This window comes from Trematomus bernacchii, unplaced genomic scaffold (assembly GCF_902827165.1).
Source record: "Trematomus bernacchii unplaced genomic scaffold, fTreBer1.1, whole genome shotgun sequence".
Classification (NCBI taxonomy): Eukaryota; Metazoa; Chordata; class Actinopteri; order Perciformes; family Nototheniidae; genus Trematomus; species Trematomus bernacchii.
This window is the reverse complement of record NW_022987689.1, coordinates 7,239,105-7,255,848: the sequence shown is the minus strand read 5'-3', so window position 1 is coordinate 7,255,848 and position 16,744 is coordinate 7,239,105. Positions and strand designations below refer to the sequence as shown.

The 16,744-nt window shown below is 40.2% G+C and overlaps 1 protein-coding gene across 11 annotated transcripts in view; it reads left to right on the top strand.

Moving 5' to 3' along the window:
- LOC117488819 (receptor-type tyrosine-protein phosphatase S-like) overlaps positions 1 to 16,744 on the top strand; it is a 69,965-nt gene that overhangs the window by 32,081 nt on the left and 21,140 nt on the right. For 7 of the 11 annotated variants that reach the window (XM_034137937.1, XM_034137946.1, XM_034137941.1 and 4 more), the window contains exons 6-12: positions 3,730 to 3,840; positions 8,091 to 8,105; positions 9,422 to 9,691; positions 10,473 to 10,852; positions 13,048 to 13,249; positions 15,682 to 15,818; positions 16,021 to 16,165. In XM_034137937.1, coding sequence (XP_033993828.1) covers positions 3,730 to 3,840; positions 8,091 to 8,105; positions 9,422 to 9,691; positions 10,473 to 10,852; positions 13,048 to 13,249; positions 15,682 to 15,818; positions 16,021 to 16,165 — 1,260 coding nt within the window. The remainder of the gene's footprint in view (positions 1 to 3,729; positions 3,841 to 8,090; positions 8,106 to 9,421; positions 9,692 to 10,472; positions 10,853 to 13,047; positions 13,250 to 15,681; positions 15,819 to 16,020; positions 16,166 to 16,744) is intronic. The other 4 variants (XM_034137945.1, XM_034137943.1, XM_034137947.1 and 1 more) reach the window with 1 other exon arrangement.

Sequence of the window (16,744 nt, the reverse complement as noted above, 5' to 3'; positions counted from 1 at the left end):
GATCTTTACGCCTCAACCAAGGCAGCTATCAATTTTTCCATGCCATCATGCCGCACCATTTTAGGTGTGCGTGAGGAGAGCCATGACAAGTTATCTGTCTGTCTCTGACATTTGGGACTGATATCTGGGAGTTTACTTAAGCACTCACAGCCTTCGCAGACCTACACTCTAACAGATGGCTCGCAATATGGACCCTGGGGTAGACTGCTGGGTAATGGATGGACCTGTCTCGGCCAAAAACTGCGATCTGATCAAAGGTTGTGGCCATGGTAACGGTCATGATTAGGTCAGGTGTATCTAAAGCAAACAGGAAAGTGATGTGAAAAGAAAGAATCTCTTTAGTTTCCTTAAAAAGGTTTTACACTGCAAATATTTGATTTCCCTTACAAATATTTTTGTTCAGGCATCCTTCAAACTGATGACTGTTTTTGTCTTTGGCAGGCTCTCTCGTCTTAAAATGAAGCCGGTGCATCATAAAATCTCTCAGCCACTGCAGTTATTTTTGTTCCTGTTTATTTGACATCTGTGTTTGAGATATCCTGCTGACTAATAGACAAACAATGACATTTGGCAGGAAGTTAGGACACTGGCCAAATAAACAAGTAATGGGTTTTTGGTGTAGATCCAGGATATAAAAAAAAAAGGATGTCTTAAATTAAAATGGCTGTATAGACTAATCCTTTTACAGATCATATTCAGTGACAGAAAATGTGGAGTTAAGTGGTTGCTGCTGAAATTGTTATACTATCTACTTGCTTACATAGTTTTATGAGATTTGTTATGAATTTCAAATAAAATTGGCACGAATAAATCAGCAAAGAATAAATACAGGGTAGCAACTTATTATTATTTTCACAATTATTTGATTATCAAAACTGTGAAAAACTGTCGCAGGTGCTATCCTGAAATGTCAGTCTCAAAGTTATATAATATTCAAGTTTCATTAGTATAATATAAGCCTTAAGCACTAGAGAATGCTCACACCTGATCACTAATAGCAAGTGTATATTTGTCAATTTGTGTGAAAGAAAATCCTTTAATTGCTGTTTTTTTATTTTCTCCCAATCCATTAATGGACTTATTTATTATCTTCTAAATGACTCACACCGTATGGCTGTATGGCTAACCTTAATTATTGTTTTTAATTGTCTTAGGGAAAACGTCCCAACAGTTTAATTTTCAATTGTGTTAAGTACATTGTGTTATGGTAAAAATAGCGACATTGTGTCTTAATTGTGATGACCCATTTTAAAGTGAATGTCCCCCTGGTGGGGGACCGGTGTCCAGGTGATCTGTTTGACCTAGATGTTCTGGCAGAGCTATCAGGTTAGCAGTATCTGTTGTCATCTGATCAGCCCAGCAGACATTAAACACCGTCCGCGATTTCACAGCAGCTCAATTTACTGAAGTCACATCTCATTCTGGGTCTGTCAGCAGCTCTCGCTCTTCCTCTCCGTTATCGTTCACTTTCCTTTTTACAGCTGTTTGTCCTGCTTTTCCTCTCCGACTGTGATTATATTTGTCCACTGCCTGTCCACGCTGTATGTATCAATGTGGTGACCTTTTGACGTGCATATATTCTGAACACCTGTCTCTTTCCATGTATGATAACAACACGGTTTGCATAAAAGAAGATTTCAATCGCCCATTTCAAATTAGTGCTGATGGTTAGCCATATGAGCCTCTTCCAGCTGTCAGATGAGTTCTTGTTTGCAGAGCTCCACCTGTCCAGCTCCATCTCTCCTCCGCTCTGTCTTTCCCTCTCTTCTCCTTCTGCCTCCACCTCTTTCTGGAGAGAAGGCTCTGCTTGTAGAGCAGATAATTTATTCCTGTTTATCTCCTAACTCTGCTCCGTACCGTGGGGAAATGAGAGATGGAAAAGTGGAGGGAAAGAGGAGGACACGAGCTGCTTTTCCTTTCATAGCTGCGGAAGACAGAAGCAAATGGATGACAGCTTCAGCTAGCGGGGCCTCAGCTCACAAACACAAAGAACGCATACTTGTGCCCTTTGCTAACAAGTCAAACTTTCCTCCTGTGAGCTTCCAAAAACATGTTCAAACTTCTGCATATACTGCTATTGTGTAAACTGTGTATCACACACACACACACACACCCACACCCACACGCGCACGCACGCACGCGCGCACACACACACACACACACACACACTGTCTCTCTCTGTGGAATCTTTTAGAGCTTAACTGGCCGGGTCTTTAAGAATTTATAATTAAAAGCTTTTTTTGCCATTAGGATAACACACTGTTTGTACGTGAATACAGTGCTGGAGAGCAGCTAATAGGTGGATTAACTTAAGTGTTAGATTTAGTAGTTGTAGAAAAATAACAAAAACAAGCAGCCAAATTACACCAACCAATATATTATGTATTTATTGTAATTGTTATATCTTGAGATATTCATTGTTTCTACTGCTAACAAAAGACAATACCATTGCGACAAATTCAGTTTTTGCTGTGATCGCAGTGAAATTCCCCTTAAAATGTGGGACTTAACACAACCAGTGTACAAATCCTACTAGCATGTTAATTAATGAATAATAATGCAGTTATATAACATATGTATGATGATTTTATAGTCTTAAAGAGACCGCTACGTATTATTATTTAATGTAGCCTATATTAGATCATTATACCTATAAACTGTTCTTTTTGTGACTCAGAAAGCTGTACTGATACTTCTAATTGAGTGTTTTTACCTTGTGGTATTGCTTCTTCTACTGAAGTAAAAAATCGGAACTTCTTTGACTTCTGTGTGTGTGTGTGAGAAAGTCAAGAGCATACTATATAGTCTGTTTCTTTTTATATCTCCATACAGCTCTTAGAAGTCAGAACCCTTTTATCTCACATGAGATCTGATACAAAACACTGTGCTTTGTGTCACTCTTAAACTAGCTGTGTGTGTGTGTGTGTGTGTGTCATCTGAGTTTTGACTTTTGTCTTTTTCCTCTCCTCCTGCAGAGTGTAATCCATGGTTTTGTGCTTCCTCCTCAGGCTTCATGTCAAAGTCAGTTTCAGATGAGATGAATATGCCAGAGCCAAAAGGAAAAAAAAAAACCTGCTGGTAATTCAAAAGAAAGAAAGGAAACTAAACAGAAGTAAGAATAGCACTCTCTGACACAGAATAATACCTGAGGAGCGTTGTGTGTAATTATAGCAGGTTCAGGGAGACACTGTTTATCAGGATGGGACCGGGATAGGAGTATAACAATTGAGGAAGTAAAAGAATGAAGTTGAGAAGTTGAGGTTGCTGCCGTCGGATAAATCTTGCAGAAAATGGAACAGACTTTCTTCATGGCAGCAGTGAGCCAGCTGCAGGAGAGAAATCATAGCTTATAAAACAAAAGGTCCTTCGGGTGTCATCTAAGTTTATAAAAAGTCATTTTGAGACTTGTATTCGGCTCCCTAACTTTTCGGAAGGAACTTTGAATGTGTTGCCATCATGCCGTGAAAAAGTAAATGGCTTTCTTAAAAATACTCCTGCTAGTTGAGAGCACAGCCAATTCAGACGCTTCCTCACAGATAAAACAACAAAGCTGACTTTATAGGAAGGAAGCAATAGAAAAAGAGCATACCCCAGGGTCAAAACATAACCGACAAACCTCAAAAAAGAGAGGATGCGGAGGAAGTCAGCAGAAATACATTGAGAAAAACTCATCCTAACATATTTTTCCTTTCTTCTTTTTCTCTATCTTTGTTGATTTCTGTCTTGCAGGAGCGCTACAGATCGAGAACAGCGAGGAAACGGACCAAGGGAAGTACGAGTGTGTGGCCACCAACTCTCAGGGCGTGCGCTACTCGTCCCCGGCCAACCTTTATGTGCGAGGTAGGACCTGAACCCAGAAACGCACAAGCACACACACACACGCACACGCACATTCAGACACACACACACGCACATACAGACACACACACACGCACATACAGACACACACACACGCACATACAGACACACACACACGCACATACAGACACACACACACGCACATACAGACATATTAAGGTGCACTTTGGATAATAATAAAGCCTTTTTCATGTCTATGCTTTTAAACAAGTATTACTAACCCATCCATTGTCTACAATATATGTTGACCTTGTTGTTTGCTATTTCTCACAATCACCCTTAACAAGTCCTCCTTAAACCTCGGTGCGAGCCCCCCCAGTGGGATCAAATTGAACATGGGGACACACCTTGGTTTAACTGCATGGAAACATCACTGACCTGTCTACTAAAATGGTTCTGTACAAGAGGCAGATTAAGAGGAAGATGATGCACAAGAGATGCACAGACTTGATTGGAGATTAGGATGAAATTGGAAAATATAAATTATTCTTAAATATGTTATCAATATTGGCGCCATTTTGCACCCACATGGTCCCTGTTTAACGGATAGTAGCCTCTGGACTGTGGGTGCTGGTGCATCACTGGCTTATTGCTGAAAGAACACGACCAAGAAGTTCTCGTTTCTATGTTAAGCTATTTAAGAAGTGTGTATGCAACGTGTGAGCGTTGGTGAGTGTGTGTGATGCAGTGGAGCGAGTGGCTTTGCGCTGGCCGTTTTTATTCTCTCTGTGTTTCCCCGTTCTCTCTCTCCCCCCTCACGTCATTGTGTACTGCATCAACCCCCTCTCATCCCTCAGAGCTTCGAGAAGGTTGGTGTGCTCTTTCTTTTCTTTTGTTACTCCTTTGTTTCAGAAAGCTTCACTTATTGAAACAGAGAGAAACAAAAAAGAAAAAAAAACGACATTTTAAGGACACCGGAGTAGATTTGAAGTGAAATGATATTGTCTCCAAAAATGAAGCGAGTTGATTTCTCTAAAGCTGCTACGGTGATGAAGTGGTCTGCCTACGCAGCAGAGTGCATTGACTGCATTGTGAGGCCTTGTGTGCAGAACCCTTGGTATTGCCTTCACTCCCCGATCAATGTTTTCTGCATGGTATGATCTTGTTGTCATGGAGACCCAAGAATTGGAAGATTAAAAGGAGCCGATGTTTGCATGGAAGGAGTGAGTGAGTGAGAGAGAAAGAGAAAGGAGCACCGCTTGCATGTCTGTTGACTGACAGACTGACACAGGAGCATGGCACCGTGTGTGTTCACACCTATTGATACGCTCGCATCGTGATATTATTGAACTTGCGGTCTTGTCTTGTCTGGCTGCTGACTGTTTATTTTTATTTATTTTTTCGAGCATCATGTGTTACATTGTGTCTCAGCTCCCATTCCATCACATCTGCTGCAGTCCTGCACTTGTTGCATTGAGTGGAAATGTTGCACTCGCACTCACGCTTTATATACAATTTGTGTTATATGTGCTGCGCAGGTTTTAAAATAAGCATCTTAGCCAGATTCATGCCATGAACCCCATATGATGAGAGAACCGTCACATCACCTGTAGTGGAGAGTAACTAATTATATTCACTCAAGCAATGAACTGACTATATACTATTGTTGCTAGTTCTTATAAAAACACTTTATAGCTCAAACTACGCAAAAGTATATGAAGTTCTTTACAAAAGCTCGAGTTTACCACTTACAACTATCAAATGAAATGTAAAAATTCATTGATCAATATTAATTTTGCAATTATAAAATATTTAATAGTACAATTCTCTTATTTGGTCAATTGTGACCCCTTTCTTACTTGTAGTTATATTGCAGAAAGTAAGTTAAAAAAAAAGTATAAAATGTATTTATACAAATTACTGTAGTATACCCCATTCCAAATAATGATTAAGATGTTTAGGTAACAGAGAAAAATATATACAAATTACATTTTAAAAATGAAATAAGGATGAGTTAAAGGTAGGGTAGGTAAGTTTGAGAAACCGGCTCGAGATCGCTAGAATTTGAAAATACACAACCGGAGAAAATCTGCCACTTCCTTACAGAGCCCCTCCTCCAACACACACGAACGCGCACATGACCAATGAGGGCACAAGATAAGTTTGTGCACAGATGGAAGGCTGACAGGCAGGTAGGCCATCCAGTTATTTTAGCCGGGCCGGCTAAAATGATTGGTCGTGCTTTTTACAGTACCACGGCTTCCACAGATGACATTTTTTTATGTATTTTTTGTCAAAGCACTTAATATATTCATTGCTCTCGGGATGTTAAGAGCATTCCATGCATTCCATAACAAAAAGTGTATCTCGAGCCGGTTTCTCAAACTTACCTACCCTACCTTTAAGGCGAGTGTCTTAAAGTATATGTCGTTTTTTTATTATAGTTTTTCCTGTGTCCCTTTTCCATCTCACATCAAACTGTTTAGCTTCATTGCTTTTACTTTACACCAATACTACAAATCACTTTTTAAACTTTTATAAATTACTTTTTTACAAGATTTATTGTCAGCCCAGGAATTGTAGTTGTCACAGAGTATTTTTCATGCTGTATTTCATCACCCTTAACTATCAATATATTATAGGTATAACAATATCCCAGCTGTAACACAGCCTGTGCTGTATCTCTGGCTGTTGCTATCTTCACCAAACACTCCGATACGGCTCTATTGACTGACATTTGAAATTAATCATACCCATTCTCATTTTTAGATATCGAGGGGATATTAATGATTCCCTCTTATTACAGTGGATAATGAAAGTGGTGTCCTTGAGACAGACTGGATGGTGCTGCGTAAATGTCAGCTCAGTGACGGTGCTGAACGGGTATAAGCAGAGCTGAGATGCAGCGGTAATCCTTATGGCTGTGCCAAGGTCTCTCTGCCTGTAGCCTCCAGACTCCCTGCAGAGGACGGGACTAATGATAGCCGCGCTAATAAAGATTGAAGCTCCTGGCTCTCACACACTGTATAGAAAATGGAGGGGAATCATGGGGCCCGGCTCGATGAACTTAAATCTAAAGGCTCTGAGAGCATGAGGAGGATTATCCCTTATTAGGAGCTCCCTTTATTGTAAGGTACTCGGCTTTGTCTCCGTCGTGGATTCGTCAGTCTCTTATTTTCTAAATTACTAACCAATCATCATGAGTCTTCACCTTCACCCTGTTGTTGCTCAAATTACTAAACAATTCCATATGCTTAATTATTGTGTTTTTTAAGTTGTTTTTTGTGTTGCTTATTGATGGGTTAGAATAACTGAATGGATTAAAGTTATTGTGATGTGTCATGCTGCCTTGCACCTGCTACTTGTCTGTCTGTCTGTCTGTCTGTCTGTCTGTCTGTCTGTCTGTCTGTCTGTCTGTCTGAACAGCATGCTCAGATGAGGAGATGCCTGCCTAATCATGTCTGTTTTCTAACAGATCTAACTGTTTTTGTCTCTTTGTCTCTTTCTTGTCTTCAACTTCTGTATCCAATTCTGGGTATCTTGCGACTATTTAAGTTTTGTTTCTTTAGCAATTTGTTGAAATCATGCAAAAAATGTTAACTTCTATCCAATTGTCTCTAGATTCTTTGAGTAGGGGGGAGTGGCCCATGAAGATTCCAAGTAATGATGTTACAGATTTAGGAGTGGAGGTTATGCAGCAAATGTACCCTTTTTTCTTTCTTTTTTTTACATTATTTATTTTAATTTCTTATATTATATATTTTAGAATTACTACTGGATTTTCAAGTAATAAAAAAAAAATCTAGGGTTTTTTAGAGTAACTTTTTTTGTTTTTGTACTAGAAGATGTGTTGTTTTATGCTTTATTATACGTAAAAGCTTCGTAGTGTTGAGTTGAGTTTCTGGACTATGTTTTCTGCTCTCTGTTTGCCTTCCCTTTCATTCTCTCTCTCGTGCAGAGATGTTTGTCCGTTACTCTCTCTGTCTCTTTCTATTTCCTGTGTTGTGACCCTGGGGTTTTTCTTCCTCTGTTCTCTAAACATCCGATCTCTCTCTGGTCTTTTTTCTCTTACTTTTGAAGCACCTTACTTTCTGAATGGGCCTGACTCTGGTATATAGCTGTTTTTAAATAGATCCATGTGTTTTCTTCTTCTCGCTCCTCTCTTCTTCCCCCTTTTTCCCTCCTTCCCCTAAAACCCTCTTCTAACCCTCTCTTTATCTCCACTTCCCTCCCTTTCCCCCCCCCTTTTTTTCTCTTCTTCCTCTGCATTCTGTCTGCACCCTGATGTGTAGGAGCGACAGACACATGTACATAAGTTTATTAACTTATAAACATGCACATACTACCTCACATATCTCTCTTTTTGCTCGCACTCGTTCTCTCCTGTTCTGCCTCTTCATGCTGTCTACGTGTTCTTTACTAAGTGTTGCCAATGATCACTCTGTAATTGCCACAACACCCTTTTAGAACCCCTTAAACCACTCCTGTCCACATTTCCAATTCATTTGATTACACACTGTATCAGTTATGAATCCTATGTATTGTACAGTATCTTGTTGTACAATGTGGCTGTCTTTTGCTACATTGCCTGTCATTGTCTGGAAGAGAAGCAGAGCTGCCTCTTTCTTTCTGTCTCTATCTTTCTTTCTCTCTATCTGTACTTATTCTATCCCTCTGTCTCTCCTGCTCTTGTCTGGCTTTTCTCTCCTCTCAGTCTTCAGTTCTTCGTTCTCTTCTTTGTGTTTCTCCACCATTTTATCCCTCTTGAGTCGCCCAGGCATGCAAGTGACCTATGAGTTCAGTCTCTCGATACATTTCTCCCTAATATATAGCCAACCAAGCTCCGGCAGATGCAGTATTGGATATAACTTGGCCCTTTAGTTGTTCTTCTTATGGGCACACAAATAGCTGGCAGGGCCTATTGATCGGCCCCCATGATGCATACACTCTTTAAAAAGAGCCCATATAATTCACAAGCTCCTCGAGGCACAGAAATCTCAATGAAGTGAAGTTTTTCACTGACATTTCTGGTGAAGTTGAACTGGTTTAGTCACTGCTTGGAGGAGGATTTTTAATGGTAATACAAATATATACTGAAAAACCTGAATCAGAAGGTTTTACTTTTCTGCTTAACTAAATGATAACCAATAAGAAAACCATTTATTTTATGAGAAACTGACTATAGGTGTCATGTCCTGGTTGAATTGATACTCAAGAGTGTGTCACTATATTATTTGTTAGGCAGCTCACTGAATGGTCGAGCTCAACACTAGATTTGTGTCTTTCTGTTTGAATCATCAGTACCATAAAGTAATTGGGACTAAACTTGAAATATCCCTTTGTAATTTTCTGTAAAAACCCTGAAGTTCATTCTCCCCCTTCCTGTTACCTCTCCTCTCTTTCCTCTCTCTTTTTATCTTTCTGGCCCTTACTTTCTCTCTCAATCTCCATCTTGCTTTCTGCCTGGCTCTCTTTTTTCTCTCTCTCTCACTCCCCCTCCCCCCTCCTTCTTTTTCTCTGCCTTTCTTCTCCTCACTCCCTTCCCCACTTTTCTTGAACCCCAACCTCACCCCCCAAACCCCCCCCCCCTTCCTTTTCTACCCCGACTCTCCTCCTTTCCCAGTGCGCCGTGTGCCCCCTCGTTTCTCCATCCTCCCCTCCAACCATGAGATCATGCCAGGAGGGAGCGTCAACATCACCTGTGTGGCCGTGGGTTCGCCCATGCCCTACGTCAAGTGGATGCTGGGCACCGAGGACCTGACCACGGAGGACGAGATGCCCATCGGACGCAACGTGCTGGAGCTCAACGGAGTCCGAGAGTCTGCAAACTACACCTGTGTGGCCATGAGCAGCCTGGGTATCATCGAGGCCACCGCTCAGGTCTTAGTGAAGAGTAAGAGCCGCTCCAGTGACACAATTAATCATGTCGGCCCTCAGAGAGAGAAAACTGTTTGGAAAAAGTGCCTCCGTTTTTACTTTGTTGTGTAAAAGAGACACTTTTTATTTGATAAACAGTATGTTTTTAAAATGTGTGCATGTCAAATATCACTTCTGCCAAGCTAATCTGCGCCGTAATTTCATGAACAATTTTTCATATTAAATATAATTAAGGCAACCCTATTATTATGAGGGCATTTAGTATACTGTCATTGAACGAAAATACACCCCCTCTCTTACACAATTAGTTTGGCCATTGGTTGCTTTGGTCTTATAAGATACCTCAGTTCATTTGTTCATAATACATTTGTACACATGTGTGATTAACACAACAATTTCAGTGGTGCTTTTTGCAGGATCTTTGTGGACAGACTAAGTTTTACGAATTTGATAATATCAACGAATAAGTTAGTCGACAAAACTGTTGATTGTTAGTCTACGAAGAACCAGTATAGTTGAGGATAGCCCTGTTCTCATGTCAATAGTTTATTCTCAAAAAGTTATTTTAGATTATACTAAATGTAACTTTGTCATTTCACACAGTGAGTACTTGTTCAACAAAATGCAGTCTAGTATCATAGATACATGCATATTTGGTATAATATTTATAAAGTACAGATAAGTAGGATGAGATATCACTGAGATATTTACAAATAAACAGAACAATGTACAAATGGACAAAAAACAATACATAGTAAAATGTAATTCTCTTCCTCTTGCCTCTCTCTAATCCCCAGCTTTGCCAAAGCCTCCTGGTACCCCCATAGTCACAGAGACCACCGCCACCAGTGTGACCATCACCTGGGACTCTGGAAACCCAGACCCCGTCTCCTACTACATCATCCAGTACCGAGCCAAGGGGCCGGACAGCAAGTACGAGACGGTGGACAGCATCACCACCACCCGCTACAGCATCGGGGGGCTCTACCCCAACACTGAGTATGAAATCAGAGTGTCGGCCTTCAATAGCATCGGCCAGGGCCCCTCCTCTACTCGTGTGGATGCCCGCACAGGGGAGCAGGCCCCGGCCAGCCCGCCCCGAAACGTCCAGGCACACATTATATCTCAGAACACTGTGATGGTCCGCTGGGAGGAGCCGGAGGAACCCAATGGACAGGTGGGTGGAGGACTGACCCTTTTATCATTTTGATCTGTTATCAGTCATAGAAAACAAACATTTACATTTTCCTGCCGAACAGAAAAAACGTTCTTAACTTGGTGATCAAATTCACTGGTGATCAACTAAAATCCTGTCTGTTCTGGAAAAAACTGCTTTGGCTGTCCAGATATCAGATTTCACTACATGACCAAGAGAATTCACAATAACAATATTATAACGATATCTATAGTAATTTAAAAAGTAAAAGTGTGGGCAAGATACTAAACCCATAAATAGCTCCCGAAGGCACAGCTATTGGTGTGTGACTGTGTGTAAATGAGCATTAGATTAGATGATGAGCAGTTTGGCCCCTTTTTATGGCAGCGCTGCCATCAGAGTGTGTGTGTGTGTGTGTGTTTGTGAATGTTGGCTTGTAGTGTACACACACTGAGCGCCAAAATAATAAAGTCCATCTACCATTTAAGTCTATTGGAAGACATGCAACATTCAGTGAATATGATCATCAAGTTCCTAATTTTTTACATTCTTTACTATTTATCACTACAATTTAACATTAAAATATGGTCATGCCTTTGTGCTTGTGTTTGCTGTTCTCCTGCTGCACAATGATTTGGCATTGGGGGGCTCCTACAGTGATTGATTAAAGGAAACATTCTAGTCTTTTCAAACTGAATGACCTTTACCCTCTCGTACTATGCACTGTCAACATTTCAAAATTCGCAAAGGCTCACAGGAGGTTAAAACGTTTAAGCCTTAATAAAATTCACCATTGGGAGCTTTTTGTCCAGTGTGCAGGTTCATGTCCTTTGCAGGGATTGTGTCTTGCCAGAGATTTCCCTTCTGTAACTCCCTCGCTACTTTCCCACCTTCTAAAGAAAGAAAAGGTAATTGGACTGTCTGCTCTAAGTTAAGAGCAATCCCTCTTGAGACCTATTTCCTTTTCTAGCCTATAACTGTATATGGGTTCATAAAAATGCAAGACTTTTGAGGGTGGGGATTATAGATATTAAAGAGTAATACCATGAGAGGTGATGGAGGTGGAGAGTAAGGGCATGGCAGCAGGATTACATCTCAATACCAATAAACAAATCCCACTGGACGGTTAGGGGAGGTACAGTGATTATATTTTACGCTTTACTATATGAAGGCTTGTATTGGAGCTGGTGTTGTCAACTTTAGAGTGAGATTAGTTTATCAGGGTCAACTGCGCAACAGATGTGGGGAAACCACCTTGTGACAATGACCTCTGCTAAACACTGAACCAACAAATCCACAAGACCATCTGGACCTAAGTAGAAAACAGAGGTGATGACCTTAGCTGTGAGAAATGATGGCTTTGGTATGAAAGATGGTATTATGGATCATTATGGGTGGAACATCATTTAATACAGTACAGTCACTCATAACCTTACAATACAGTGCAAATCCAGAAACTCTCCATCTAGAGGCCTTTCTCAATTCAATTGAATACTCTTTATTGGCATGAAGGACAATATTGCCAAAAGTGTCTAGCAATACTGAGAAGACGGAGAAAAATAATTAAGAAAATATCAGAAAAACAATAAACCTTTGCTCTGTGAGAATGTTTGTGAGAGACTGAAGTGTATTCATGTTAAGGTAGGACATATTAAAAAGTAACGATAATAATAATAATACAAATAGTAACAACAACAACAATGAAAAAATAATCTTTATTTAAGATTTATATGAGCAAAATGTAATCAATAAATTACAAATCACATACTATAGTCAATTCAAATAATAAAAAGATAAGTAGGCATACCATCTAGGTTAACTAATATAATACAAAAGATAATAATAATATAGAAGTCAATATCATTTTGGGTTTCTTTCCTTGAATTGGATGATTTTCCTGCAATAATCTTGCATTTTCCCTGCTCATTATGTTATGTTTTTAAATTCAGGGTGTATTTAATTATTTTGGGAAAATGTGTATTTCTTACACTCTGGTTTCGGGGTTAGGGTTAGATTCTCTCCTTGCTTCCAGCAATGTTTACCTCAACCTTCCTCGATTGTAAGGCTATGCTTGCGGAGTCTGTCAATAAATCATTGCTTTTCTTAATATTTACCGTGGTCAGCTATTTTGATAATGTAACGTCTCTTTTGAGGGTCGGATACCATTAGAGTTGACACTGTGTTTTAGTTGTTTAACTGTTTTCTCTATATTTTAGGTGAAAGGATATCGTGTGTACTACACCATGGAACCGTCCCGGCCTATGAATGAGTGGCAGATCCATAACGTCCAGGACAGCGTGATCACCACCATCCAGAACCTGGTGACCTCGGAGACGTACACCATCCAGGTCCTCGCCTTCACCTCTGTAGGAGACGGACCCTTCTCAGACCCCGTCCATGTTAAAGTTATGCCTGGAGGTGCGTGAATGTGTGTCTGTAAAACCTAATCATCGGTAGCTGTTTGTGCATGCTGGTGCATGAATAACGGCTAACTAGTGGTCTTTAATATTCATGTGCAGGAGGTTAGTTTTGTTTGTTTTTCAGATGTGCACATGCAACAGAGCACAAATGACTCATTATTTGTGTGTGTGTGTTAACAAAGATAAGTAGCTTATTTGGGTGTATGTAAAGTTTGTGAGTCAATCCTCTGTGATTTGCTTAGCAAATAACCTGTCAGGAAATATGGCTACTTCAAACAGAATAAATTGTACCTGCTGGGACAGAAGTGTGGAGAATCATGAAAAGAAAGCGGGGATTAATACCCGAAAATGTCCCTCTTACCTCAGCGCTGTCCGTGTCACTGCGACAGCTGCTGTGAAGTGGCCGGTTTAATGTGTTGGGAGGGACAACAGATAATTACTGTGATGGTATTACTGTTTTAATTTCCATGTAGCCTGCATCAGATGTCTGTTAAAAGTCTTCAATTTTCCAGCATACAAAAGGAAAGAGATTATATTTAAAAGGCATGAAAAGACATAGGTTTTAAAGATTTATGGATCAATGGGTGTCCAGTATAACATTAATAATTAGTACAACATGTTTTATTCAACTTAAAATACCTGAGGTCAGGTTAAAGTAAGGCAAAACAACCATGCTTAGTAATACATTATATATATATGTCAACACTATAAAACGAAACTGCACACCCACACAGTCTCCAACAGGTTTGATCAGGTTTGATCAGCTTTGACTGACGGTGACATTTCCCTTGAAACATATTTCCCATTCTTATACTAATAGTATTGATGTCAACACCTTATTTCAGAAGAATAGCACTTATCCAAACACAGTAAGTGCTTTTCAAAACAAAGCAAGACATAAAGAAATGACATGTATATAGACTTTTTGCACTACTTTTTATTTTGTATTTTTATATTTTATTATATATGTTGCATTGTTGGAGGAGCTCAGGTCAGAAGAATTGCATTGCCATTTCTACACTGTAGCTTTGTGCATATGACAATAAAACCTTTGAATCTTGAAAATGAAAAAGAAAAACACCAGGGCTGAAGTCGAATAGTCCATTTAGCTTAGGAACCTTCCTAACGGAGTGAAATGACCCGGAAGCCCCTCAGTGGCAGCCATGATAAGTGCCGTTCGAATTCTCTAGATGATAGGAAAGGAGGTTTCAAACTTCCTTTAAAACCTCCTTTAGCTTAGGAACCACTGGACCTCCCTTTACGAAAGGAAAGAAGAAAATGCTGCCCCACAATGCCTTGCAGCCGCAGCATTTGCCGTCACACAACAGTCGGCCGTTCACGGAAACAACCGATTATGAACGAGAAATTATATCATGAAAGTTACGGTGCTTATTAAGCTTTTTAAAACGTATGTGGTAACTTTCCAAAATGCTTTGTTTTGAACGTTCATCAGTATTATAATCAAAAAGAGAAATATGAACGTTAGTTTTTACTGAAATGATCAAATAAAGTCAACATTTCACAGTCTTTACTGAGCTGTGTGGGGTTTGTTCAACTTTTAAGATGTTTGAATGGTGATATACACAGTGATAGATGTTAAGGACTAACGTTTATAATAAATACATTTGTATTGATTTTAATATCTTTTCATACAATCATACGTAGGCTATTGGGATCATTTGTATTAATGTGGACCGGAGGGAGAGGGTGACGAGCATAAGTTTCACTTTCCTTTTTTATTTCAATTCCAACTTTGGTCATGAAGAATATGTTTCTCTGTTGTCCCCGTTCATAAAGCATAAAACAACAGCATCAGAGCACGGTGCAGAGTCTCTAGATGAGTTTACAGTAGTCCCTCGTTCTTATTAAACATCCATGTTGTAGTCCGCTGTATAGAAAACTGTAGTTTCCATAGTTTCCCCACAGCAGCAGACGCACATTTATGACGTCCGCTGGCGCATCATAAACACGTCGGATAGTGAAAGTGCAGTCGGATTCTAAGTACCGCAGTCTCTGCTCCTAAGTCCTTTTGAATTCTCCTATCCACTATCCCTTAACCCCGTGACGTTTCACTCAGAGGTCAAGGGATAGACGATAGGGTTAGACGTTAGGAGCTGATTTTTGGATTATACGACCGCAACCCAGGTAAAACAGAACACAATAAAAAGCTTTTAAATAAGAAAACCTTCCAGTAAAATCGTTTTTTTAAGAAGTAACTCTAAAGATGTATTTTTGGAGTATTATGTGAAATAAACAGTATCACTAAAACTTTGGCAGATCATAATATTATAGTATATGGTAGTAAAAAGATTATAAATACACTTTTTTTGAAGGACCTTTCAGTGCAAAACCAAAGTGCACAAGACTTCAAAAGAATCTGATAAAGATAACCCAAACTCCTGTCTGACTCTTTTGTCCTGTCTCCTTCAGTCCCAGGCCAACCGGGGAAGTTTAAAGTCAATAAGGTGGCCGACACACACATTGAGCTGACCTGGGAACCTGCCTACACAAAGGAGGGCATCGTCAACTATGAACTGCTCTACAGACCTGTCAAGTTTGGCAGCTTGGTAAGACCCCTAACTCTCTTTTTATAAACCTTTCTGCCGAGCGGATTGAGAGGACCGATAAAAGAAGGAAGTTTAAAAGATTAACCCCAGCGTTCAGCGCCTCTGAGTCTGCTGGTGACAGTCTCATCTCTTTTGATAATTTATTTCTCACTCATCCCAACCTCTTGTCCTGTCCTCTGCTCCTCTTTCTTCCCTCTCATAGGAGAAGCTGACATTCGGGCCGAGGAGTTCGTACACAGTGGAGGGTCTGAAAGCCAACACAGAGTACTCCTTCTCCCTGGCCGCCATCTCAAACAAAGGCATCGGAGCTTTCACCAACGAACTGGTGCAGAGGACATTACAAGCCAGTACGTCTCAATTTGATTGTGTCCACCTGCTTTACCTGCAGGGATGCACAGATGCCACACATGTAAATTGTATTGTGTTTCAGTCATGTGAACAAATCCAATGCAAATATTTTGTCCTCTACACCAACACACACAGGTTACAATACATCAGATCCTGACCTGGTAAAATCTGGGACCCCATCTTCAAATCTCTCCATCTATCTCGTTTATCAACCCCACCTCTCATTCATCCATCTAAGTGTGCCTTTCTTCCTCCCCCTCAGCCTCTCGCTTTCTTACACAGCCAACACATCATGACAGATGGAGATGGAGCAACGATTAATGTTACACTCTTCCTTCTTTCACCTTCCTTTCACTTTTTCCACTCTATCGGTGTCTAATGTCTTTGAAAGGACGAAACTGTCTGCCACTTATTGGCTAGCAGCCAGAAGTGAGCCGCATTAAGGATGGTGGCTGGCTTGCAGTGTTGTCAGGTAAGTGTCAGCCAGTCTGTATTTTATCTGAACATGGATTCTTTTTCTCAATTTTTCTCTGCACACTGATACCTGATAAGGGTCAAATAAGGTCTACTTCTTTTCC